We start from the raw sequence: 27,802 nt of genomic DNA, 5'->3' as shown, positions 1-27,802 counted from the left end.
CCGTGCGATAGATGATTGTAAACGTTAGTGGTAGTGCTTACGTATGATTTTGCGTAAATTGTGAACGACTTTATAGAAGTGTGTGTTTCTTTTGCACCTCCCGTTCAGGGCAATGAAAAATCCGTGATTTTGTAATTGTTTTCAATTCAAAGAATCAACCAATATCTTTCTTTTGCGTTCTAATTTTCTGTAGGATAAAAATTCGCTCGTCGCAAATTAAAAGTGTGAAAATGGGGAAGATGGATGCTCTCCGTCATATGTCGCTGTGTTGGCTGTTGCTGTTAAACGTGTTTCTTTGCCAATATGGGGATTGCGAGAAAGGTAAGCTCGATTAAGTGTAGTGGTAGTGCAGAAAGCTTTTAAAAGATCATCCCTCGTTTAAATGCAGGTCTACAGGTAGTAAATACACGTGCTGACGTTTTAATGTATTATGATGTGTTGTGATAGCTTGAGGTTGAAGTTATCATGAATGTGTTTCACTTTAACATGGTGCTATATACTAACTATGTTCAGCCGAATTCATGGTTTTTATTCAAAAGGTTTCTGCTACGTAACTTTCCTTTTTTGTGATACGAGAGTACTGTAAAGTATTTGTTTTAAGGGAATTTTATAAGCGTGGTTTAAAATATACGTGGGATATTTTGATAATTCTGTCGCCATACAAATACAAAGTCCAGTACTGTTTGCCAATGAGTATCAGGATTCTACTTCGGTGGCATGGGTTCGATTCCCAATCAAGATCGAACTTTCATGACATACGTAATGCAAATGTCTAGTAAGCATGATTATTGACGGTTGTTAAACCAGAGAAGTAAAAGTTTGAAATGTACTACGTGCTTAGAGTTTATCAAGTTGTTATTTTTTACTTCTTCATCTTAGGCGAGTATTTGCTTCAGTACGGCTGTTGAAACCATTCTTGGGCCTTCGCAAGCTAGCTTGGAGACGTATACCTCTATAGACCTCGTATATGTCCTGATTTTCTGTAACTATCTTTTCTGTCTACCCAACGAGCAGAGGAACTGTGAAGCACCCAGTAAATGAGTGGCTCAACGACCCACCCAATTAGGCTCCATCAATGGGTTATGCATCTACTATTTGAAAGACCTATTCATCCATGTTGTCAACATTAGCTGAGTGTTGTATATACCTTGGAAGCACCAACAAGCAGTTTGCCGATTGACTCTGGTTGCACTATTTGAAACATCAAGAATACCGCCGGTGCTGCCGATGATGCTCCACTTCCTACACACGAAAACTATCGAGAACTTATGAAAATAACAACTTCCAAACTAATTTGAAACATTAAACTTATTAACAACTAGCTCGAAGCCCCGGCGAAGCTCGGGGAGGAAAAATGTGACTGAAGTTTTTATTCTTGGTTCATTTTCTATGCTACATTCAGTTTGCCTACATACATATCAGTAGCTGTGATATCACGCGGAAATTTTCTTTCATCAATAGTCTAGGGGGCTAAGTGCATGGGTGTTGTTCCGGAGGATCGGAGTTCAAATCTAGGCTAGGAAAAACTTTTTTGTTGACGGCTGTAAAATTTTTTTTTCATGATTTTTTTTAGATATTTAATGTACTTTTTCAAATCCGATCATATTTTGATACATAGATTTCAATTTAGTTCAATTTATTCACATAGCCATATATACCTGAATTTTCCCCATGCTATCCACTCGTACAACTGGTGTACTGGTAGTGGTGCTCGAGCCTTGCATCAGAGGTTTGGTGTTCGAATCCCGATTGGGAAAATCTTTTATAGTACGAAATAAAATTTTTCTTCAAAATCTACGTTTGCCATTCAAGTAGCGATATTTCCTCACTATTTCTAACTTGTGCTATGGTCCCTCGGCAAGACTAAGACTTCGCTCTTGGTAAACCCGTGTTCGAGTCCCGTTTCCACTTAGAGTCAGATTGTAAAAAGCATGCTTCACGTGCACTGTAAAAATGTAGGGTTTATTGCCTCATCTCATCACGGGACTTTGAAACTGAGATTTATAAAAATAAAGATAGACACAACACTGCACGAATGCTGCAAGCGGCCTGTAAACACAACCCCGGCGGCGCGAAATCATTAAAAGTGCACCGCTTAGAACAATTGCAAGGTGTACTGTTAGGGCTTCTGTTAAGAAGACCTATACGAAGGCTTCGCAAGGAGCTCTACAAAAGGCCTTTCCCTTTTATTTATTTTATTTTCAAGGTTTATACAACTCATAAAAATAAATACAGGAGTTTATTTTTACCACGATGATTTTATTACAAGTTTTTGCCTGTACATAATTTTAGTGTTTTTGGGTCCCATTTTTTATCTGCAACCATATCAAGCTGCTTCGAAGAGTTTAACTTCGTACGGGATCAGTCTTCGGGTATGCGTTGGAAGGAAATATCTCACCCATCCAGCTCCTCCTGCTTAGATCCGGGGCTGGTCCTTTTGTTGTTATTTCTAATTAGCACTGCGGAAAAGAATGAATAAACAATTAGACACATGATTTGAAGAAGTATAGATTAACAAACAAATCGTTTTAAACAATTAATACGTACTTATAGTTTCCATAAGCTGAAGATGATATTTTGTACAGAGACGATGAAACTTCTTCGTCGATGCTGCACTGGACGTATTGCGTTCCAATTGTACAGTTCCCAATAAACCTAAACTTTCCTTAACACGCACCGTACACTAAGAACTTTGTACTGAACAAGTTTCAACTATATTTTACTTTGTTTATCACAACACCAACAGCTAGACGAGAATGCAAATTCCGTGCAGCTTCTTCTAGCTTCAGCAGACACACAAACTGGGTGTGGTGCACATATCGACACACGGGAAACATAGGCTGTTCGTTTTGACAACTGGCTAAACAGTACAATTGGGCCGCCGGGGAAAGCCGAACCTTGCTGAATAAGCTGTCAAAGGCGCGTTGGGTAGTAGCGGACCTTTTTCTGTTCACTCTTGTTCAGAAGCAATCTACTGGCAATGTTCTATGCATATCTGCCAATCTGGCATGTTCTATGCAGGTTGACAGAGACAGACACCTCCATATGATTGCGCTTTCTATCACGTTTCAACTTGCTCAGAACTTCGAATTGTTGCGAGTTGAGTGGATACAGCTTCGAATTACCGCGTGAAGATAGCAACCTAGCTTCGAATTTTACTTCGCTTTATCGAGTGTACCAAATCGTATTGTTTTTATTCGAAATAGTGAGAGTTTTGCAAGGGACTACTGATATACTTCGAATTATATAGTTTGAATCAGCGAGAGTCGACTGTATTGAGTTTGCTTTGGGCTTTTTGTATTTTTTTTTTTCTCTACCTGTTCATCGAATTTGAGTCTTTGGTCTAAGGCAGGGATGTCAAACATACGGCCCGCGGGCCACATGCGGCCCGCAAGCACATCGGATCCGGCCCGCGATCCCTTTGAAGCAATACATCGAAAGTTTGGATCTTTGAGTATTACCTATTGTTTGAATAGCAAAATGTTTTTTGTTGAATTGAATGAATTGCAAGAGAACTGAACTAACGTAAATTTCAAAAATTTCTTTAAGAAAGTGATATACAACTTTGATCCACATCACGCCGATATATTGCGATTGACGGTTGATTTCACACTAGTGATGAGTCTTACGATTCTTTTCGTGGATCGACCCGGAATCGAGTCCGTCCCTAGAAGAATCGATTCCGACCCGTAGGTGCAACGAGTTCGGGTCGACCCGAACCAACGGGTCGAACTCGCATATGGACAGCTGCACCTACTGGTCGACCCGGAGTCGTTGCACCTACGGGTCGACTCGAACTCGTTGCACCTACGGGTCGACCCGAACCAACGGGTCGAACTCGCATATGGGCAGCTGCACCTACTGGTCGACCCGAACTCGTTGCACCTACGGGTCGACCCTAACCAACGGGTCGAACTCGCATATGGGCAGCTGCACCTACCGGTCGACCCGTAGTCGTTGCCCCCACGGGTCGACCCGGAGTCGTTGGAATCGAGAGTTCGACCCGGAGCGCTCCGGGTCGGTTACGGATCGCTCCGACCCGATAGGTTCGGGTCGACCCGCTCATCACTATTTCACACAGATTTTCTAGACAAGCGAAAAAATAGAGTTCATACAAAACAAACGTCATGAACTACAAGAGCATTCTTAATAAAATAACAGATGTGGAGCAATAAGTTAGCTGTAGTAATAATTCACATTTACTTTTTTTTTATCTTTACCAAAATGCACAATAGTGTTAAAGAAAATTTATCTTTTACTAAAAATTGTAAATTTATTTATTCGGATTTATTCGGATTTATTTATTTAATCATCGTTTAATTTACCGTCTAACGTTCATTTTCGATGAATTGGATGCATTTATAAATCGTTTTCGTAGAAATAAATGGTCGTTTTAATCAGTACAAACACAAACGATCGTTACTCCCTCAGGTTAATTTCTAGTTCCTTGGGCTATGAAAATTAGCGATCGTTTATTTTTAACCATCGTTAGAATTAATAAAACCCGTATGCGACTCCACCTAATGTCAGTGTACGAGGGGGTAAAGGTTGAGCTGAGGCGGAAAAGGTTGGCGGGGGAAATATATATTTTTTAAGCTTAGCCTTCGCTTGATCAGTATGCAAAGTTTTGTTGTTGTGAAAAAAAGTGAGATGGCCGAGAACTGAGGCCAACCTCGTTCTGGGCGCCCCCAACTTCAAAAACGGGCGAAAATGTTTCAAAAATCAACAATTTTGTTTAGAATTTGTTCCTCCAGGATGGGGAAATCGGTGTCATGCCATGTTTGGTCAAAAACTGCCTTATGGACAGCGCTTCTGGGCAGGTGCTTTGTCATGGTCCCAGTCCCCTGGAAGAACCAATCCCGCCACTGATCTGTCGTTTTCTTCGGATGTTTTCCTTCGACATCTTCAAATATCTCGGATAGACGTTTTAGTTTATCCTACATCCTGGAGGAATAAGTTCTGAACAAGATTGTTGATTTTTGAAACATTCGAAACTAGGTAAAATAGTCCGGTTACACGGCCCAGTTACAGGACCCAGTTACAGGGCCCGTTTACAGGGCCAAGTTACAGTGCCTGTTTGCAGGGCCCGGAAACACGGCCAATTTACAGGGCCAGGTTACTGTGCCCGTTTACAGGTCACGGTTACAGGGCCCGTTGACTGGTCCCGATTACAGGGCCCGGTAACACGGCCAATTTTCAGGTCCCGGTTACAAAGCCCGATTACAGGGCTCGGTTACAGGGCCCGTTTATAGGGCCCGGTTACAGGGCCCATTTACATGTCCAGTTTACAGCGCCTGTTTACAGGGCCCGGCAACACGGCCAATTTACAGGGCCCGGTAAGTGGACCCGTTTACAGGTCAGGGTTACAGGGCCCGTTGACTGGTCCCGATTACAGGGCCCGGTAACACGGCCAATTTTCAGGTCCCGGTTACAGAGCCCGTTTACAGAGCCTGTATACAGGGCCCGGTAAGTGGGCCCGTTGACAGGTCCCGGATACAGGGCCCGTTTACAGGGCCAGGTTACAGTGCCCACTTACAGTGCCCGTTTACAAGGCCTAACCTTATGAGTGTAGTTTAATTGTTGGTTTTATTCTACGTTGATTATTTTCATCACGTTGAAGCTCCACCTTTTCCAAGAGTAAATGTAATGTTCGATTCGAAATTGTCCCCAAAATCACGAAATCGTTAGGCTGGTGTCAGTGCTTTGTCGCACGATGTTTTGTCGGACGACAGGTCCGCCAATTTTTCTGTAATTTTTCAAATTCTAAGACGATTAAATGAATTTTATTATTTTTCTTAAATGAAAGCCACAACTCCGAGTTTATAAAGTCCAACTTTGTTGACAGATAAAAACGGTTGTCAAAAAGGTTCGCGGCAAAGGTTCGTGCTATCCACCAAAATCGGCTAACCTTTTCTGCTCTAAAAAGGTTCGCGAACTCTGCTCGATTCACTAACACATTCAAAAAAAGGTTCGCCGAGCGTCCAAATTCGAGCAGGGTTCATCTCGTGTGACCGTACCTTTTTATTTCCCTCCTACTGCAAACTTTGAATGAAACTGTGTAGCAGCATTCCGCTTTGCTTTGTTTTTTTTCCGGCAAAGTAACCATCGATTTTCAAAAATTTGTTCGACGTTCATCAAATCGTGCAACCAATCAGAGCGCATGAAAAATTTCCCCTTCCATCATCCCTTCCATCCATCATCCATCAGTATCCTTAGCTACAGCAGCAAAGTGCGTGGGAAAGCCGGAGCATATTAATTGTGCATCTCATTTTTGCGCTCGCTTTGCTCGTTCAACGGTGCTATTGCTATCTAAGCTCAAGGTCGAAATTGTTGAAATTGTGCATCTCGCTTGCGTGTTTGCTTCGCTCGATCGTACTGTCTAATGGAACCACCACGTTACTGAAATTTGTATAGCGGACTAGGTAAAACGGCCCGGTTACACGGCCCAGATACAGGACCCATTTTACAGTACCCGGTTACAGTGCCCGTTTTTAGGGCCAGGTTACAGGGCCCGGTAACACGGTCAATTTACATGGCCCGGTAAGTCGGCCCGTTGACAGGTCCCTTTTACATGCCCTGGTAACACGGCCCGTGTACAGGACCCGTTTACATGGCCCGGTAATACGGCCCGTTTTTAGGGCCCGGTAAGTAGGCCCGTTGACAGCTCCCGGTTACAGGGCCCGTGTTTAGGGCCTAACCTTATGGATTTAGTTTTATACTTAATTTTATTCTGCGTTGGTTATTTCCATCACGTTGCAGCACCACTTTTCCCAAGAGTAAATGCAATTTTCGAAAAAATTGTCACTAAAATCTCGAAAATGTTTCATTTACTTCGTACTGCAAAGTTTGAATGAAACTGTGTAGCACGTTCACGTTTTGCTTTGTTTTATTTCGGCAAAGTAACCATCGATCATCAAAAACTCGTTCAGCGCAAGAAAAATTTCCCCTACCATCCTGCATCCATAGTATCCTTAGCAAAAGCATAGCGCCTGGGGAAACTGTAAAGTGCGTGGGAAAACCGGAGCGTAGGAATTGTGCATCTCACTTTCACGCTCGCTTCGCTCGTTCAACGGTGCTATTGCTATCTAAGCTCAAGGTTGAAATTGTTGAAATTGTCTGCATCTCGCTTACGTGCTCGTTTCGCTCAATCGTACTGTCTAATGGAACCACCTAGTTGCTCCAATTTGTATAGCGATACTGTAACGTTTCGGTCCAACGAAGCTGGCCGAACGGAAACGCCGCCGACTGCGATGTTTTCAGAACATATCAAAAGGATCGAAGGATGCGTCTTTGGTCTCTTTTGAAAACTCGGAAAAAAATCTGAAATGCCAGATAATGTTTTGGCAAACGCAACACGAAATATCACTCCGTACACGGGGTCCACACTACAGCGCGACGTCGCCTGACAGGCGGCTGAACTCGAGTTTCATCGCCCGGGCGTTTTGTATGGAAAAAGTTGCACCTAAACCCGCCGTCGCGCAACTTCGTTCGTCGGGGACCCTGATGATACCATGAAAAGCGCCCTTTTCATAGCGCAACATGACTATTTTTGTTACTCGGGGATGGAACCCGGGAAATATGTAGTTTGCGTGACTAAAACGACGTGACGCGATGGTTTTATACAATGCGCGGTGTTTTAATGGAGGCGATGTTTTCAACATATTGTCATCACATACAAAGGAAAATTCCCGAGTCGTAGTTTTATATTAAAAGAACATTTTTTGTTCAAATACAATTAACCACTTTACAAACCGTTTGTTCATTTGGAGCCGCAAACTTGGGACCGCATAAATCAGCCATCTGCTTGCACCAAACTTGAATTACACCGATGACACCGCGCTTGAGCTTCTGGTGCCGCTGCTGCTTGCGTTGAACTTTGGAAGAGAAAATGAACAAAAATTAACACAGTTTTGGATTCTTTCTGAATCTTATTTATCTCAGTAACGTTTACTTACCGAATATAAACGAAAACTGCCGTTTTATTACTCTTTTCTTCACATTTTTGGTGAACTGCAATTTCGCTCTGCAAGCGGTGGCAAAATCAAAACAACTCTGCTGACAGCAGGCAAAACTGCCCAAGGCTTATAGAGCTGTAGGTTGGTTTACTTTGTCTTGTTGACATTTGGTTCAAATTCATAAATAATTGTCAAAATAATATTTTATTTTTTCTTCATCGCTTGGCAAGTATGAGCAGTGTTTGAAGTGATGATTGATATCAAACTGAACTCATTGATTCTATTTTGCGCAATATTTGGATGTAGTTCACTTATTTCGCTTTCATTCACTCAAAAAAGTGTTTTTTAATTCTCCATTACACTTCTACGACTAAAAGTAATAGCTCGATAGAAGACGCATAGTTTTTACATAATATTTTGTTTCTTTACATTATGAATCATGATGAATCATGGTATGAGAGATGTATAGCGATTGTTTTGGTTTTTCGCATTCGCTGTAATCAATAGACAATCTTTTTGACCAGCTGTACACAAAGAACATAATAGCGTTACGTTATCGATAGAGCAACTGCTCAAGATGAAACAAGTGCAGTGCTAATTTTCAACCTATTGATCGAATATATACGCTGCAGCAAGCAGTCCAAGAACTTCCTGCGATGTTTGATTTCGCCTGAGAAGCGCGAGAGAAAGTCCCTTACTGCGTTTAACGCAGCAATACATAGAAAATACTGGCAGTTAAAAACATTGTTTTCATGGGCATTTTATGAAATAGTAACTCGTCCGGTCCACACTGCAGCGCGACGTCCCGTTTCAAAAGTAGCCCAGTTTCGGCAGAACAATCTCGCAAGCCAAGCGCGACAGAGGTAGGGGAGTATGTGGAAATATGTATCAAATTGGGGCGCAAACTCGGCTAAATTTTTTTTTGTTGAATTTTGAGGTAGTAATGCATGATATTTGTTTAGCTACGTATTTTATGCACCCTGAGTGAGTTTGGCGCTTCTACATTCGAAATTCACTGAGAAAACAAACTTAAACAAACAACGACGATATTTTGACCCGCCGTAGGAAGTATAGATTTCCACATCATCTCCTACTTGTTGAAGAGCAGTTTGTTTACGTTTCGGCACCCGAAAAAACTTTGGTAAAAATATCAATCAAAACGGAGTTTCATAACTGAATTACATTTGTGAAGCCTAAACATAAGAAGTACAACGAAAAATCTGATGTTTCGTGGAGAATATTGCTCGTTTTGTTCGCGTTTGTGATTCGGTTTGTTTATGTTTTGTCCAGCTGTCGGTTTGTTTACGTTTCGAATTGACATTTGACAAGAGCTAGCGCGACGTCGCGTTTTTCGCTGTTTCTACACTAGCGCGATTTGTGCGACACTTTTTTTTGTATGGAGTTCAAGGTGTATACCCGAGTAACAAGAATATCCATGTTGCGCTATGAAAAGGGCGTTTTTCATGGTTTCATCAGGATCCTGATGGAACCTGCGAAATATGTAGGTTGCGTGACAAAAACGACGTGACGCGATGTTTTTTATACAATGCGCGATGTTTTAATGGAGGCGATGTTTTCAATATACATATTGTCATCATATACAAAGGAAAATTCCCAAGTTGTAATTTTATATTAAACGAACATTTTTTATTCAAATATATTTAAGCACTTTACAAACCGTTTGTTCACTTGGAGCCGCAAGCTTGGGACCGCAAAAATCAGCCATCTCCTTGCACCAAACTTTAATTCTACCGATGACACCGCGGTTGAGCTTCTGGTGCCGCTGCTGCTCACGTTGAACTTTGGAAGAGAAAATGAACAAAAATTAATATAGTTTGGATTCTTTCTGATTATAATTCATCTCAATAACGTTTACTTACCGAATATAAACGAAAACTGCCGTTATATTACTCTTTTCTTCACATTTTTGGTGAACTGCAATTTCACTCTGCTTGCGGGGGCAAAATCAAAACAACTCTGTTGACAACAGGCAAAACTGCCCAAGGCCTATAAAGCTGTAGGTTGGTTTACTTTGGATTGTTGACATTTGGTTCAAATTCATAAATGATTGTCAAAATAATATTTTATTTTTTCTTCATCGCTTGGTAATTATGAGCAGTGTTTGAAGTGATGATTGATATAAAACTGAACACATTGATTCTTTTTGATGCTCAATATTTGTATCTGGTTCACTTATTTCACTTTCAGTCACTCAAAAAAGCGTTTTTCAATTCTCCACCACACTTCTACGAATGAAAGTAATAGCTCGGTAGAATACCCATGTTTTTGACTTAATATTTTGTTTCTTTACATTATGAATCAAGATGAATCATGGTATGAGTGATGTATAGCGATTGTTTTGGTTTTTCGCATTCGCTGTAATCAATTAAGCCGCACACAAAGCCGTGCTCAAGATAAAACAAGTGCAGTGCCAATTTTCAACCTATTGATCGAGTATATTTACTGAAGCAAGAAGTTCAAGAACTTCCTGCGAAGTTTGATTTCGCCTGAGATGCGCGAGAGAAAGTCCCTTACTGCGTTTAACGCAGCAATACATAGAAAATACTGACAGTTAAGAAAACTGATTTCACTGGTATTTAATTTAACTCATTTTTTAAGAGCCTTCATCGTAGCCATGGTTAAATTTTGATATGAATCAATTCTCCGATTCAACTTCAGGGTTTTTATGGTTTGAAATATTTAACGTCATTTACCAAACCTACCCTGTTTAACACGCCTTGGTCCGAACCTGTCCGTGTTGCAGTTCTATCTGCAAGTATGGGTCCATCAGGGGTGGGATGGGGAAATTCCTCCTGATGCATCGCTTCGTCGCGGTGTTTTGTTCGCGATGTTGTGCTACCGCTTGCAAGTATAGACTCGCGGAGAGGAGCACTGGGGTAGCACTTTCATCGCCCGGGCGTTTTGTATGGAAAAAGTTGCACCTAAACCCGCCGTCGCGCAACTTTGTTCGTCGGGTATAGAAGGTGACTTTATGTCGCTTTGGAAGGGGTGCCATATTTGAGAAGAGTTACGTCAAAAGCCCAATCTTTTTCCGATACCCCCCCTCAAAATCCATATGAATACCCCAGAAGTGTTATGTCAAGTCATGAAATGTCATTTTACACTGGACGATTTCACCTTCTAATTTATACACCTTGTATGGAGTTCTGGCGCCTGTCAGGCGACGTCGCGTTTCGTGACGGGACGTCGCGCTGTAGTGTGGACCCCGAGTAACCCGAATCGTCGCTGTCGGGGTTCCGTGCATTCGCTATCTCGGGCGGCGTCTTAGCTTAGGTGGTTTGGGTTTAGTAGCATTCTCCTGTCCAGCCAGAATCTCAGCCCAAGCGATGCGCTCAGGATGTAACCTGACTCGTTGCAATCTCTAACTCGGCGGCGTCTTGGCTAGAGTGACCTTTGGCGTTTAGCTGACGCGTGGTCCGACTTCCGTTATGACGATTATGCGCTTCACGTGCTTCTTCATACCTGCACGATGGTTCGGAGGTTTTGCTGACACGCTGTTTTGTTCATGTTTTGCGTTGCGTTGGTCGACGTCTGCGCGGGCGCGGGTCAAGGTAGCGGTTGCGCGGGTTCTGAATCTTGCGTTTGACAGGACTTCAGGACAGGACGTAATTATGTGAATGCATCGAAAACGAAAAGAATATTTAATTCTGCAAAAAAATAAACAAACAAACGAATAAATTAATCATAAAACTTGTTATCAACTATTCAAAGTTACCATTTTTATCAATTAAAAATATATCCAAAGTTTCTACGGTGGTCATTTAAAAATTTACAAATTGATTGTTGATCCTGAACGAGTGATAAGACCGTAAAGAAACGTACTCGATGAAAATCTAAAAGTTGTTTACGTAAAATGGGCTAATGTTAATGTATATACGATGTAATTTATAAGTGTTACCGGCCTGCTACACGAGCCGCAAACTCCAACCGCAGACTCAAAAACCGTACAAGTTTACGTCAAAATCTTTGCGGTTCGTGTAGCCGCGTTTTGCGGTACCAATTCTGTCGCCAGTCAATGCAAGCGCAAAGTTCCTGACAGTCTATGCACGCGTCATTCTCTGCTGTTTTTGTTTTTGATATTTCAGTTAACTCAAAAATCTTCTTTCAAAGCAAACAAGATCTTATTTCAATTCACACAAAAAGTAAAATATGGATAATCTATTGATGAGTGAAGTGTGGCTAACTACCCTATCGCGGGTCATCGAGTTGAGTACCCAAAACTTGCAACAACGCAACAGGCAACGCAATAGGCGTATTGTGCGTAGGTAGTGGATGCGTCCAATTTTTGCCGACGGCAAGAAGATGGCAACCGTTTGCTGGACAGTACTGTAGCAGAGCAAGCAATTGAAACTATAATTCACTTTCTTCGCATGAAGAAGGAAGATTTTGATGTTCTCAAGTAACATAAAAAGTGGTAGGATAAAATATTTAAAACTTTATCATTAAACTTTTTGAAACTTTTGAATCAAATCAGTTGGTGGGCCGGACTTTGCCGACCCCTGATCTATAGTGAATTTAAAATTGATATTCTAGCTAAAAAATGACAAAATATTACTGTAGCTGCAAAATAAACACGTAAATTTTTCACGATATGTTCGTTTATTTTGTTTTTAAGATTTGTTATGTTTACATTTATTTCTTCTTCATCTTCTTCTTCTGGCGCATTTGAGTTTGTGGTTAGCTGCCAAAAACATTGCGGGTGCAGTTTTCAGCTAACGGAGCTGAAAAGTTTCTGACGTAAACTTTTCAGCTGTTCCCCTTTTTGCGCCGCAAAGTTTTTGAGTTTGCGGCTCGTGTAGCGTGGCTCTTAAGAACACAATATTTTACCTATTTGTACCAATTATGATCGAAACGCGACTTTTCTTCTGGAACAAAAACAAGCGTACACAAAAGAAAGCGTATATTTCTTCCGAGTTGGTTGCTCCTATAATGGTGGTATGGTTCCTCTAGATGTGGTATGTCGTGTTCCTATAGTGGTGGTAGTACTTGGAAATAGCTGAATATATTTTGACTGTGACTTATTTTTGAAGCTTACTTAAAACAGAACGCCCAAAATACTCATAGGCCCAAGCATTGTCTTGGTCATAGACGGCATGCGGCAGTGGCGCTACAACCGCTGAGCGGTCTTGGCCTGACGAAGCTCCATCCGAAACCGCTCACGGTCGCTCGCCACGTTGGTCCAATTCCGTATCCCGGATTTATTGGCGACTTCGTCTACGCCATCCTTCCACCTCAATTTAGGCCTACCACGCCTTCTCTGTCCTTGGGGACAGCCTAAAAGGACTTTACGGGCTGGGTCGTCCGGTGCCATTCTCATGACATGACCAGCCCACCGGAGCCTGGCGAGTCTAATTCGCTGTACGACAGTAAGGTCGCCGTACAGCTCGTAGAGCTCGCCGTTATAACGGCTCCTCCATTGTCCCTCCTCACATACGGGGCCAAAAATCCTCCTGAGCATCTTCCTCTCGAACACGGCTAAGAGGGTTTCGTCAGATTTGGACAGAGTCCATGTCTCGGAGGCGTATGTGAGCACTGGTACTATGTATGTTCGGTATAGTCCCAGCTTCGACTGTCTTGACAGGTATCGTGAGTGGAAGAGATTTCTCAGACTGTAATATGACCGGTTGGCTGCCAGCACCCTAGCGCGAATTTCATCTTCAATGTTGTTGTCGGTGCTGACCTTTGACCCAAGATAGGTGAAATTTTGGACGACTTCAAAAGTGCGTTCACCTACTTGTACGTAACCCCCGCGTAGGCTTTCGGCAATTGTTGGCAGGGCCGCTGATGGTGCCACCATCATCTTGGTTTTTCCCTCGTTTATCTGCAGTCCGAGGTTATTCGCCGCTTGCTCGATCCTTTGGTATGCTTCTGCTACATAGGAGAGTCTTCTACCAATAATATCAATATCATCAGCGTATGCCAGGATCTGGATTGACTTATAGAAGATGGTCCCCGAAGTTTCAACCTCCGAGTCTCGGATGGCCCTCTCTACCGCTAGGTTGAAGAGTATGCAGGCAAGCCCATCCCCTTGGCGCAGTCCCTTGGTGGTAGCAAAGGAACTTGAGAGTTTTCCATCCACCTTCACCTGACAAGTGACGTTGGTCATGGTCATTCTTACAAGTCTGATTAATTTAGCCGGGATTCCAAATGAGCTCATGGCTTGATACAGTTTTACCCTGGCTATGCTATCATATGCGGCTTTAAAGTCAATGAAGAGATGGAAAGTGTTTTGTTGGTACTCTGCCATCTTCTCCAAGACTTGCCGCATGGTGAAGATCTGATCAGTGGTTGATCTCCCTCTTCGGAATCCCCTTTGATAGTTTCCTACTATCTATTCAGCGAATGGGTCAAGTCGTTCTTGAAAAACGAGGGAGAATATTTTGTAGGCGGTATTCAACACCGTAATACCCCTGTAGTTACTGCAGTCTAACTTATCTCCCTTTTTGTATATGGGGTAGATGATACCAAGATTCCAATCACAAGGCATCGATTCGCTATCCCATATCTCAGATATCAGTCGATGAATTTCGTTCTCTAGATTTGCGCCTCCGTTTTTGATCAGTTCGGCTGTTATTCCGTCCGTGCCAGGCGACTTGTTGTTCTTGAGGCGACGGATAGCCTTTCGTGTTTCTTCAATGCTAGGTGGCTGAAGCATGATTTCATCTGCTGGTGGAGCCTCCAGCTGCTCGTTAAACTGATCATTTAGTAATTCATCGAAGTACTGAGCCCACCGCGAGAGGACCTCTGGCTGGTTGCTGATCAGATCTCCATCCTTGCTGCGACAGCAGGTCACCTTCGGAGTAAAGGTGCTTCGGTGGCCTGCTATCGCTTGGTAAAACTGTCTTGTGGGTCCGTAACGCACTCTGGTTTCCTCGAGTTTTCGCATTTTGGCGTCCTCCCACAATTGCTTCTTTCGCTTGAAAACTCGTTTCTCTTCTCGTCTGAACCGGTGATATTCTTCTGCGCATGCCCGTGTTCTTTGTTTCTGCTGCATTGCTCGGTATGCGCAGTTTTTGCGTTCATTCACAAGTCTACACTCCTCGTCGTACCAGCCAGATCTGGTGTTGCCACGACGTTCTCCTAAAATGTTTTTGGCACAGTTCGTGATCGTTGTTTTTAGAGCATCCCATCTCCCGCTCGTATCTGTTTCTCCTTGTTGCAGTAGTAGAGACTCATTTATGGCTCCCTGGTAGGAGAGTTGGACTCGACTGTCCTTAAGAGAGTCCGTGTTGTATCGTGTCTGCGTGTTGTTTCTACCCACATTGGCTCGTGGGCAGGCGATCCTGCATCTTATCATTAAGCCAACCAGGTAAAGATCAGAATCGATGTTGGCCCCTCTATAAGTTCTGACGTTTAACAGACTCGATTGGTGGCGGCGATTTATCAACACGTGGTCGATCTGGTTGGAAGTGGCTCCATCCGGGGATACCCACGTGATTTTGTAAATGTCCCGTCGCGCAAACTTCCGGTACTTCCGATGACCAGATTGCTCGCTGCTGCGAACTGGACCAATCTACTACCGTTTTCATTACTGTGCTCGTGTAGACTGTGGGTTCCGATGTACTGGCGGTACATCGACTCCCTACCGACTTTTGCATTGAAGTCCCCCAGGATGATTTTGAGGTCATACCTGGGGCAACTTTCATAGAGTTTCGCGAGGCGGCCGTAAAACAGGTCCTTCTCCTCTTCATCTTTGTCTTCGGTAGGGGCATGAACGTTAATGAGGCTTATATTATAAAATTTGTCTCGCATGCGCAGGTAGCATAGCCTATCGTTTATAGCCTTGAAATCAATGACTGCGGACTTCGCACGTTGACCTACGGCGAAGCCCGTGCCGAGCATGTGGTGGCGGTCGTGGCAGCTATAGTAGATGTCGTAGCTACTGCCACGCCTATTCTGCACACCACTGCCTAGCCAGCGTATCTCTTGTAGCGCGACGAGGTCCATGTTTAGCTTGGCTAGTTCATCGTCCAATTTCAAGGCTCCGGTTCTATACATTGTGCGTACGTTCCATGAGCCCATTTTAATCGTTGTCCGGGGGCGTTGAATAGGTCCGTTACCGTTAAATCCGTTCAGTATATTGTTTCGCCTTTCCGTAGTCCTTGTTACTGGGGCCGGGTGACTGGCCCTGCGACCCAGTGGCAGCTTTGGTTGCGCCTGGTTGCCCCCCAGGCGTTCAAGCAGCCCGGCAACCCGGACTGCTCACCCCCCTTCTGCCTTTGCCATGCAGCCCCATCCTCCCAAGGGGGTGGGATTGGACCCGTTTACCCAAGCTCGGATAAGCGGGGCTACATGTACACAGTCTGTGTGGCTTGGACATACTAGAATAGGAGTTGGGTAGGAGAGCCTATGTAGCCTTCAGGAGGTGTCGGATCCTACCCCATTCACAGACCAGATTTATAGCCTTAAAAAAATCTTGGCATACCTGATAAATTCTTAAGAAATCCAGCATATTAGTACAACCTGTTCAGAAATTATTAGTTTTGGAGCCTGTATTACGGAATTAGAAGGTTTATCTGCTAAACACTCCGCAGAAGATCAAAGAACATTTGATAGAAGAACAAATATCCCATTATATTTATTTCGTCGTAGACCTAGAAATATATTCCACTACATCCACTATTGTTACTAGCACCACTATAGGAGCACTTACCCTAGCAATCTCCGAATTTTCATGGTAACAGGTTATGGACCTAAGAATCCGTGGTTTCCGGAAAAATACAACGTTGTCAAATCCCTGCGCCTTCCTGGCTCCGAGAGTAATTCGAGTATGACCAAATCCACATGACCGGAACTGCTTGTTTTCTTCAAACTTAAATATTTCACTTGGAAGAATGATCACCACATCTTAATTCCAAGATTGTTTTGTTTGGTCACATGCTATCAAAAGCGAATTGTCAAACAAGGAATCTACTTCTTCTTCTTCTTCTTAACGACCTTGCTGCTCATGCCTGCCCCGTTAAGGGCTTACGAGACTTTTTACCCTATGTGTACGTGGATAGTCAATCCTCTCGTACAGGGGAGAGTCCGGTCTGGGTTGGGATTCGAACCCACACCATCGAGGTGGTAAGCCCCGTTAGGCCGATTTTGCTAACCGGCGCTACCGTTCGGCTGTCGCGGCCTATGTTGATTGACGTAAAAGTGGGTGATTGCACAGTTGAACACACCTTTTCTCAGTTCATTCGTGGAAAATCTAGATTATCTGGTTCTTTAAATATTTCATTTCTTTTGTTTTTTTTTGCCGTAAGAAACTTCATACAACTCCCTCCTAACTATTTGTTGTTTTATGTTAACACTTTGACGTCCGCACAATTCACGGTGTCGCAACGCTTTACGACCGTTGCGTTTGCACTAGTTCCTCCATATCTGGCCGCCCTGTTTTTTTGTTTTCAATCATTCTTTCATTCTTTTTCAATCTTTATTAGAATTTGCGTACGAACAGCAACGCGCCCTGTGAAATTAGTTTACTTTCCATTTGATATTTGTTTACATCCAGTAGTTCGTGGTGCGTGTCAGGAGACGGTGCGTTGACAGCACACCAAAATGATGTGAACGAATGCAAACTGATACGGAGCCATTACATCTATGTGTGTATCCGGACGTCAGAGTGTTCATTTAATTTCTCTTCTTCTTCTCTAATACCTACCAAATACCCCTACTTTATCGCGTTGGAAATGCTCGGAAAGGGAAAAATGATTCGAAATTAATTTTGGGGACCGGAATAGCCGAACGCGTATGTCGATAAAATCAAAGTTTTAAGGAAGATCGAGGCTTTTTACTTACGATAAATGTAATGTAAAAAAAACAGCTTTTAATAGCTTTTAGTTTTACACGAAATTTTAAAATATGTCGTCAATGCATCCATTGCAACTCATATTGTCATATTATCATCAACATTTCATCTTAAGCCAGATGACGGATCGATTATGTACCATCATGCCTGGTTTAACACGTTGACTCCCATGCCACCCAAAAGTGGGTGACAGCAGTAACTAGTGTTGTGAAAATCGGCTCTTTTTGAGGAGCGGAGCGGGCATATTTCGCTCATCTAGAGGAGCGGAGCGAGCTGGGTAGCTCCAAAAAATGTTGCACGACATTATCGCTCCTTTCCGCTCCTTTCGCTCCTTTTCGCTCGTTTCGCTCCTTTTTGCTCCTATCGCTCCTTTCGCTCCTATGCGCTCTGTTATGACTTGGTTGCAGAGCGTAGGCGAAATGTGTGAAAACTGATAACAATTGAAACGGGTACCAGTGAAGTCCATATCGAGTCTACACCATGAACAGGTAGAAAAAAACGCCATTCTATCTCGGTGAGTAAAGTCAAAATCTATGAAAAGCAATAACTGTAAAACGGTTATCCACGGTGGCAGCAGTGGTACCGTACTTCATGACAATGTAAAAGAATAAAACAAACCATTCAAGTGCCCACGATTGACTCGACACCGGTTAGATTGGTCGCCAAGAATATGTTGAACAAAACGCAAGCTCCGACCCCTCAAACGCAAAAAGTAATAAAAAACAACGATGCGGCACGAACGGCCATACAAAAGAATAGAACAAGACATTCGATTACGGTGTGCAATACCGGCACCGGACAGCACAGACAAAGCAATTTGACGATATGAGGATGAGGGTAAGAGGGAGCGCGATGAAAAGAGCGCATGGAGCGAGAGGAGCGAAAGTAGTGAAAGGAGCCAAAGGAGCTAAAGGAGCGAAAGGAGCGAAGGGAGCGAATGGAGCGAAAGGAGCGAAAGGAGCGAGAATGTCGTGCAACACTTTTTGGAGCTAGCTTTGCTCACAAATGAGGAGCGATGTTTTCGCTCCTTTCGAGGAGCGGAGCGAGGTTGCCAGCTCTTTCGCTCCTTTCTCAACACTAGCAGTAACCACCCATGAAACATTTTTGAGAGTTTTCGCTCAATTTTTAAAGGGCTCCGCCTCTGATAATGGGGGCGACCGCGCAAGCAATACTGAGCCGTGATTTAGATGTCTTCTATCGCTTTCGCGCCCATGGGGTCCGTACTCCGGTTGAGTCTCGGGAGCGTGGATCATATGGAATCGATGGAACGAGAGAATCGGTAGAAGAGAATCCAGCGATCGTTCCACCGACGTACAGCGAAAAGCAAAACATCGAGAATGTTCTCCCGTGTACTTGGTGTTTACGTCGTACCCGCCACACTGGGCAGTAGCATACATACATACCATACCACACATTGTGCTGCCTTTCACGCAGCGGTTCGAAAGCTCAAAAAATGATAGACATTTTTCCACAGTTTATTGGTATTGAACGCTTATGATTATTGCCCTTCACACAAGAATATTTATGACATTGTAAAACTTTTTTTGTCTTTTTTTATCTTTGACTTTTGTAAAAAACATTGAAAATTTTTAATTGGTTTGAATAATACAAATCAACGATTGTGAACCACTGGTTACATGGTCAGGCAGTTCCACACATCCAAAAGCGATAGAAAGATGGTTCTTTCGATAAAATTGTTTCGCATGAGGTTTTTTGGATTTTAAATTATTTGTTGAAAGCACATGAAGTTACAAATTAATAAAAAGAAGCAAACACAGCAAATAGAAAAAAAGCAAATTCAAGAATTTTTATGTTCTAGCTCTGTTTTCATCGTCGAGGAACCCTTGTACGGGAAAGTGGTTAAAGAACGAATGTTATAACTTACTCTACAACTTTGTCGAAGACGTCAAGTCGCTATCTCTTATCGTTTGGCCAGAAACGCCGAAAAACTGTTTCCATATGAGTCACGACCAAGTCTTTGACATCAGCATGTCATTAGACGAAGCCAATTCCATTTCTAAAATAAAAAAAAATCGTCAAAAAAATCTGGTTTTGGCTTCAGAAAAAAAATTACGCATGACCAACATGCGTTAAAAATCTACGATACTTATTGCGTACGAACGTGTCTGTTTTTCGAAGGAAGAATAGACTTACGCGTATGACGTGCAGACCGTAATTCTTGACGAACACAAGACCACATCGAAACTCCCTGACAATCCTGCCACACGATCCAGCCAAACCATGAATGGGAATTACGTGCATGCAAATCCCCATCAGACGAGCAGCATGCATCCGCCTCACAGGAGCGTCACGGAACGACTGACGAACAGACAAGAACCACCAAATACGACACCGGCACACATGTGGTGTGAGGCGAGACAAACATAGCCATCGGTGAAAGCGAAAAGTACAGTGCGCAGCTCGCACACACGGCCTCGAGCTCTTTTTTTTCGTCTCTTTTGGTCTGGAGCATGGGGCCCGGAGAGTTGAGTGGTGTAGCTTGGAGGCCGAGTTTCGCTGAATTTGGTACCAAATAGGGTTCCGAATTTCAGCCCCATATGTCACTCAATTTTATATGGTCGAGTGTTTCATGGGTGGCCGAGTGTTTCATGGGTGGCCGAGTGTTTCATGGGCAGTTCTAAAAAGTCAGTCCCATAAATAAATGAAAATGCAAAATAAAAACTATGACTATGACTATGTGTATCATTAAAAACTAGTTCTTTGGGAAGCTAAGTCTTCGTTTTGCTTTCGAAAACCATCAGTTTAACAAATCTTATAAACACATTTTATTAAAAAAGATTGTACTAAAAAAGAGAGCTAAAAACGTGTTAACACGTTGGCTGCCCTTTCCCCAAAAGTGAGTGACAGTAGAAATCAGTTCTACAAAATTTTTGACCCATAAATATATGAAAATGCAACATAAAAATTATAGTAATATTTAATATCATTTCTTTGGGAAGCTAATTTTTTGCTTAGCCTTCAAAATTTGTTGGTTTAATAAATGTTATAAACAAATTTTATAAACCCCTTCACAGTTTGGAATTTGTACTACTTTGTCCGAGCCTGGCTCTGGCAGTTTTTTGTCGCATGTTTTGTTTCTACTTTCGTTGCGCGTCGTTTATTTCGAGTGTACCTGCTTCGTAAACACGTGCAAACATGTTCGTTAACTTTTATTCATATAATGAACACTAATCGATGCAATTGAACCAAGTGTTCGCTTATTCTCTGCAAATTATTGCTAAGCACTATAACAAATAACACACAAGTAAACTGACTATCATTTAATCAACAAAATTCCAACAAAAATTCTAAAACTTTAATTTTTTCTTCGGTTCTAAAGCAACAACTATACAAAAATGTAAAAAAAACAGTGTAATTGATGTTAACACGTTGACTGCCAAGCAAAATTTGTTTTTATAATGTATGAAACCGACAATTTTTTAAGGCTAAGTAAAGACTAAGCTTCCCAAAGAATTAGATTTCAATATTACAATCATTTTTATGTTGTATTTCATTTACTTATGCGACAAACACGTTTTAGAACTAATGAAAACTGGCTATCAAACATGATAGCCATGGCAGTCAACGTGTTAAGCCTTACAAAATGTTTAACCTTACCGTAAGTAGTTTGCTACTAGTATGTTGGGGAGTATCTACCGGTCGTTTTTGGCTATATTATAAATAATGTCGCTCAAGGTGACGTGGAAAACCGTCAGTGATATGAAGTGGGCATGGTCATGTGTCTAACTGGTCAAAAAAATATGTTTTTTGCTTACAGTACCTCGAAAATATCTCCAATCAGACGTGCCAGTGCCAGGAGATACTGTACCAACCGCTGTTGTGCTTCCAACATCAACTCAAGGCGTAAATGAAACATATATTACTGAATCAGATGGTGTGCTGTCGACATCAAGATCTGTCCTTCCTCTAAACGAAAACAAGATGAGTCTTTCAAAGTTGAAGCTGCAAAATGAGAATATCAACGGAAAAAAACAACAATTACTCGTGCCTGGATCCGTTAACCTTAGCATGGATGCAACTCATTTACTAGGTTTCAATGGAACTGGTCAAAGAAAAGATTACATGAATAACAGTTCAATGCTTCCAACGAGCGGGCCAAACAAGCTAAGAGCTGAGCTTACAACGGTGATTCCCAGTTCAACTCTCCCTACTGTGGATGTTAGTACAAGCACGTCAGAGAAGGTTAAAAATAATTCTACTCCTGATGTGACTACACGGGATCCTATCAGCGATGCAATCAACATTGATGCAGTGGAACGTAGTGAGGCAGAACTTAACTCAACGCTAAAAGAGCATAACATTACAAAAACATTTGAAGATAATCACTTATACTACAAAAGTGCCTGGTCAACGGACAAAGCAATGAGCGAAGAATTTTGGAAAAAAATAACATCTAATCTAACAATCAATGGGTTGTTATCTAACTCTCATCGGCGCGCTACGGTATGTATTATATTCCTAGTTTAATGACAGTATATGTACTATGGTATCTACTTAAGAAAAGTACAGGGAGGAATTTAAGATTACTGGCGGATAACATTCAATGGTTGAACTTTTTGCCAGGGAGCGAAAACATGTTGCAAAACAATTGAAAAGTTCGATAAGCAATAATAACAGCACTTAAAAATAGTGTGCTTATTTCAGGCAAGTTTTTCTCCCTTACAACTACTGCACATTTTCTCGTAAAAGAAATGAATCCCGTAAAAGAAATGGAATTTTATAGTAAAGAGAATACAGTTAACCGCAAAATTGAGCATACATATAAAGGAGAATTGGTTTTTCTATCATTACTCATGGAAACATCCACAAAATGCGGTCTTTTAAATTTACTTTTGAATCTTATTTATTGTACAAATGAAAAGTACAAATTGCCTTTTTTCTAGATGTAGAAACATTTTTTTTAATAATTCATGAAAACAGGCAGGTTTAAGCAACGCAAAATTGAGCATATACCTTCGTCTTTACTAAGCATAACTCGACTTCGGGAGCATTAGCATGTGTCAAACAATGTTTGCTTAGAAGTTTGTCCATCTAGGAGCCTGGACAGTCTATAAATTAAGCACTTTGATATGTTTTTTTTACTCAAATGGTACATAAACGGCTATTGCAACATGTACCAAAAATATCGGTAGTATTTGCCACACAAATTAGTTACGAGGACTAGAACTAGCTGTCAAATGGTCATGATCTACAATACTGTCAGAGGTGGACAACTGAAAAATATAGAGACATTTAAAACCCTTACCAACAGAGGACGAAATTGATTTTTATAACAGTCGACGAACGAGGAATTGCTCGAAGACTAAGAATGAATTCTTACAAAGAAGTCCAAAACAGGTCTAGAAATTACTTCACACTCTGAAAAGGTACGTAAGTGCTAACATCATCTGGGAAGTTGCGTCAACACTTTGCGAGGTTGAATTACTTTAAAAAAACAATTTGGAATGGAAATGTAGCATATTGCGACGTCTAAAGAGTTCAGATAAAATTTTTTGTTTATTAGTCGATTAGTATTAAATCAATCTTCTTCAGAAATGTCAAACATGCGGCCCAAAAGAACGTTAGATGCGGAACGCGACCCCTTTGAAATTCTCTATTGGCCTTTTCTTGAATGGCAATAATTGATTGTGAACATGGCTCCACGAACTATGGTTTTTATATCCGCAAGACTACAGAACCACTGAGGAGTATGACTTTCTTAGAGAAATTGTACACGACATTAAGTAATCGCAGTCAGGCATACTGAATCACCATATTACGCATTGTTTTATTGGAAATTACTGGTATAATGATTATCTCAAGAAAATAACATACAGCTAATGAAAAGTTGGATATGATTCATAGCAAAACCAAAAATTTAAAAGTGTGAAACATGATTCATTGTTGACTCATGGCTGATAAGAACCTAATTTCATGCATCCAATCAATGCTTGTTATTAGCCCGCAAATCTTTTTTGGGAGGAAATACGCGAGGTCAATTGAGTTTGACATCACTGATCTACTCCATTACTATTCACCATTTGTCCGTAACAGACAAACAGGCAGCGTTTTGCTATAAAATTCAATGGCAGGTGGAAGAACTTAAACTATGTAGTTTAGCGAAACCATCATGGCCAAAATGGGTTATTTAAACAATATGAAACATGACCAATAACCTTTTGTTAAAAAATCATCTTCTTTTCTTTCTTTCACTATGCGAGTCGGGGTATATCCTCCTACGTTAAGTCGAACGTTTGTTCCCTTACTCGTACTCAGAGGCATACCGACTCTGACACGAGCTCCTATACAGGGGCTCGTGCTGTAGGACCGACTGTGACAGCCATAAAAAAAAAAAATCATCTTACTTTGTGACTACTGCCTCCAGTAGGACAACGATACAAACCTCACTTGTCATAGTCATAGAGAATAATGTGTTTTTTAAAATATGATTCCATTTTGGCCCTTAGATTGTGATGCGATGATGAAAATAGTACTTTTTCACTTATTATTTATTATAAAAAATTCAAACAAGTTACGCAAAAACAAAATGTATATTTGTTTTGCCTGATAATTTTGCTATCAAACTACGTTTGGAAAATTAAATTAGGTCTAAAAGAAAATCCAGCACTAGTTTGGTTGTATGCTCAATATTGCGTTTGACAGTACGTTCAGCGGATGCTATATCTATAGAAAATCCGGTATCAAGTTGTAATATAATGTGGCTGTAAACAAGAATTCTCTTAAGGCGAACTTTATTTGGGTACTACGTTTCTTCTTTTTAGACCATGCTGTTGTCGTTTGATTTTCCGTTTTATGGCTTTCCCATCCGAAATATTACCATTGCCAGCGGGGGATTTCTTTACACTGGAGACTACGTTCACTCATGGTTGGCATCGACGCAGTACATCGCACCATTGATGGCAAATTTTGATACTGCACTGTCCAATAGTTCATTCGTTAAGTATCGCGATGACGGTAAGTACATCATTTGATACCACAGAAAGGAATTTTTAAGTCACTTCTACTTCTGCCTACTATTATTTCAGGCGAAACTTTTACCGTGTTATGGGAAAACGTTATATTACAGGATCGTCCAAATAATGGCACATTTACTTTTAGTGTAACTTTGAAAAAAACCGGGGATATTGTGTTTGCCTATAAAAAAATTCCTATCGATATTCAGCAAATTTTTGATAATCCTGCAACAAGGCACCCAGTTAAAATAGGTCTGTCAGATGCGTACATCATCGATAAGACAATTATACGTAAGTTTTATTTTATTGATCGGGTATTGTGTTATCTACGTTATGGTAAAGTATACTATTTTCAATACTTTTTCTGTTTTAGGTACAAAGCAGAAAACTATCTACGAGTATCATCGCGTCAATTTCGGCCAAACTGATGTACAAAATGGTACAATCATTACACTTACTGCGCTGCCGACCTGTTTTTCCTTTAAAGATTGCGATTCTTGCATTACTCATGATGGTGCTGATTTCAAGGTAATATATACTTGAGAGTTTGCTACTTTACATAACCTAAGACCAATGAAAGTCATGCTAGTCATGTGCTAATATCAACATCTTGTACCAGGAACTGAAACAAAACCGGTATCAAAACTGTATCGCGTTGAAAAAACTAATGAATCGTGCAGTTCGAGTTCGGTGGAGAGTATTCATACGCGTCTCTGATAATGTTGCTTCTATAAGAAGCTTCTCGACCTGGATAGCAACTTTTACGGATTCAGACTGACGAAATTTATTTGCCCGCTCGACCCATATTGATTGTGTTGGCCTTTTAATAGACTATTCGACACAAGTCAACGAACGTTTCCGTGATTAGACATACCGAACGAAATAAAAGATTTGGGAGACATGTTTAGTTCGTTCTTTCGCATAATGTTTGGTTTTACAACATAATCTGCCTAAATTATAACATAATCTGCCTAAAATTTTCAATATTTAATAAATATATTTTGTTTTACAACTTTTGTGTACATTACTTTCAGTGTTTGTGGTGTCCAACAATTAACCGATGCTCTACCGGTACGGATCGAAAGCGTCAAGATTGGATTCAAAAAGGTGAGTAAACTGTACGATGATCGGTTGATATGAATAAGAAATCTTATCAATTTTCGTTTTGCAGGATGCGACAAAACCGTTATCTTTGAAAAATCTGTCTGTCCTGCGATTGGTCAGAAAGGCAATAACTACGGTGAGTCTGTGGAAACCAGCACAGTGGATAATCACAATGTCAAATTCAGTGAGGATGGAGCAATAAACAATAAATCGTCAAATAGTACATCGAATGGAACAACTAATCGCACGAATGTTAATGGGGTTAGAACCGATGATAGTGTTAACAAAGTACACGCCTATCATACAGATGTCCATGATGCGTCATCTAGCAGCAATCTGTTTGTTTCGATGTTAGTTATTTTTGGCATCTTGTTTGTCTGTGCCTGCTGGTTGCTTTACGCATATCGAAACCCTCACACGAAAAGCGGTCAACTTTTGATCAGGGTATGTATACATTTACAAATTTACTTAACTGTATTTCTGGGTGGTGGACATAACTAAGTCGCGTAAGATCCATATTGACTATTATATGTTCCCCTTTCAATGACGGACATGGGTTTCATCATATGTAATTAGATTGCCAAAATACGAAAGGTTTGTATACTCCGTTTCATAAATCATTACATTAATTTACCTTTTGTTTATTTAGTTCAAATTTCTTTTTTATAGTTAGTATTATAATATAATTTCACATTTAAAAAACAATTCTCATAACATGGGTTACATTTTTTATTGTTAATCTTATTCTTACTTTTTTAGTACCGTCCTAACAAGTGGTCGTGGCGACGCGGTGAAGCGCGGTATACTGCAGCTACAATCCATATGTAAGATCGTAAGTTGTACAACCATGCGGCTCTGATCACAGTCCGTCCAGGTCATCGTTTCTTGCCGTAATTGCAAAAGTGAATCAGAAATCTCCTGTGTAGCTCGATCACAGGTCCGCAATGTCAACAAAATGTTTGTCGGTATTGTATCGACTTTTCTTTTGAGATTTTGCAATAGGTAAAAGAAACATTATACATCGTTGCCTTTCATGTATCAGGTTTTATAAGAATGTTAAAGCGTGCAATTTATAGTCTTGTGTCGTAAGAAGATAATCAAGATTGGTCTACAGTTTAGTTTTGATTTTACTCGGATGACACTACGACTACCTAGTGATATACATTTTGAAAATCCCATGTCGCATGTGACATTTTACAAAAAAAAAAGCATTATATCCAATAAATACTGTGCAATGATTGAGAAGACATAATAAAGTAAAAGACATGATCGAACGGAAAACACTTTATTTAAAGTAACTGAAAAGTCTAGGCGAGAATAAAACATTTAATAATAAAAAATGTGCACGTAGAGACTGTAGGAAAAACAAATACGAAACTCAAATACAATGTAACGAATAAAATGTTTTGTCAATTTTATATAGTGCTAAAACAAGAAAGACATCATCACTTTGTTGCTATAAAACTGTAGTACTACTAAAACCCGAAACATTATATTTAACAAATACTTAAAGTGGAATCAATTTGTTGAAATAATGTGAAATACAGCAATTCGTTATTTTGGCATATAGTGTATGCACAATTTAATGTTTATTTTATCATCATTTATATTGAGTTCTTCGTAATAAATCGTAAAATAGCAATTTAACCAACAGTAGTGCACATTAAGCAGGAATATATTCAAAACAATCGTGATTGTGTATGATGAGTAAATAAAAAGTGGCGAAAAAAAATGTTGTGTAAAAATCTAAAAACAGAACAGAAAACCGTTTCAAAATACTCATCTTAAAGTATCCATAGCTTAAAAACTGTCTTTAACGATCATAGTATAAAATTAAATCTTAGATCCTTATTTATTGCTCGAAATGTGTTCAACTTTGCTCAAATTGTATCTAACGAATATAAAACCCTCTTCCGTGCTACGAGAACCGGAGCGATATAATATTGCTTATTTTG

General features: G+C 40.9%; 1 protein-coding gene across 1 annotated transcript; it reads left to right on the top strand.

The window, feature by feature from the left end:
• Nucleotides 1-197: 197 nt before the first annotated feature.
• Nucleotides 198-27,191, top strand: LOC131281610 (plexin domain-containing protein 1). The gene is made up of 8 exons (XM_058310955.1): nt 198-321; nt 21,548-22,233; nt 24,552-24,744; nt 24,816-25,034; nt 25,117-25,271; nt 25,778-25,850; nt 25,915-26,291; nt 26,607-27,191. Exons 1-8 carry the CDS (start codon nt 231-233, stop codon nt 26,673-26,675), a joined length of 1,863 nt encoding a protein of 620 aa, XP_058166938.1. The 5' UTR covers nt 198-230; the 3' UTR covers nt 26,676-27,191.
• The last annotated feature ends 611 nt before the right edge of the window (nt 27,192-27,802 follow it).

The sequence above is a fragment of the Anopheles ziemanni genome, chromosome 2 (assembly GCF_943734765.1).
Source record: "Anopheles ziemanni chromosome 2, idAnoZiCoDA_A2_x.2, whole genome shotgun sequence".
NCBI lineage: Eukaryota > Metazoa > Arthropoda > Insecta > Diptera > Culicidae > Anopheles > Anopheles ziemanni.
The sequence above is the reverse complement of the archived record's forward strand: the minus strand, read 5'-3'. Positions and strand labels throughout refer to the sequence as shown.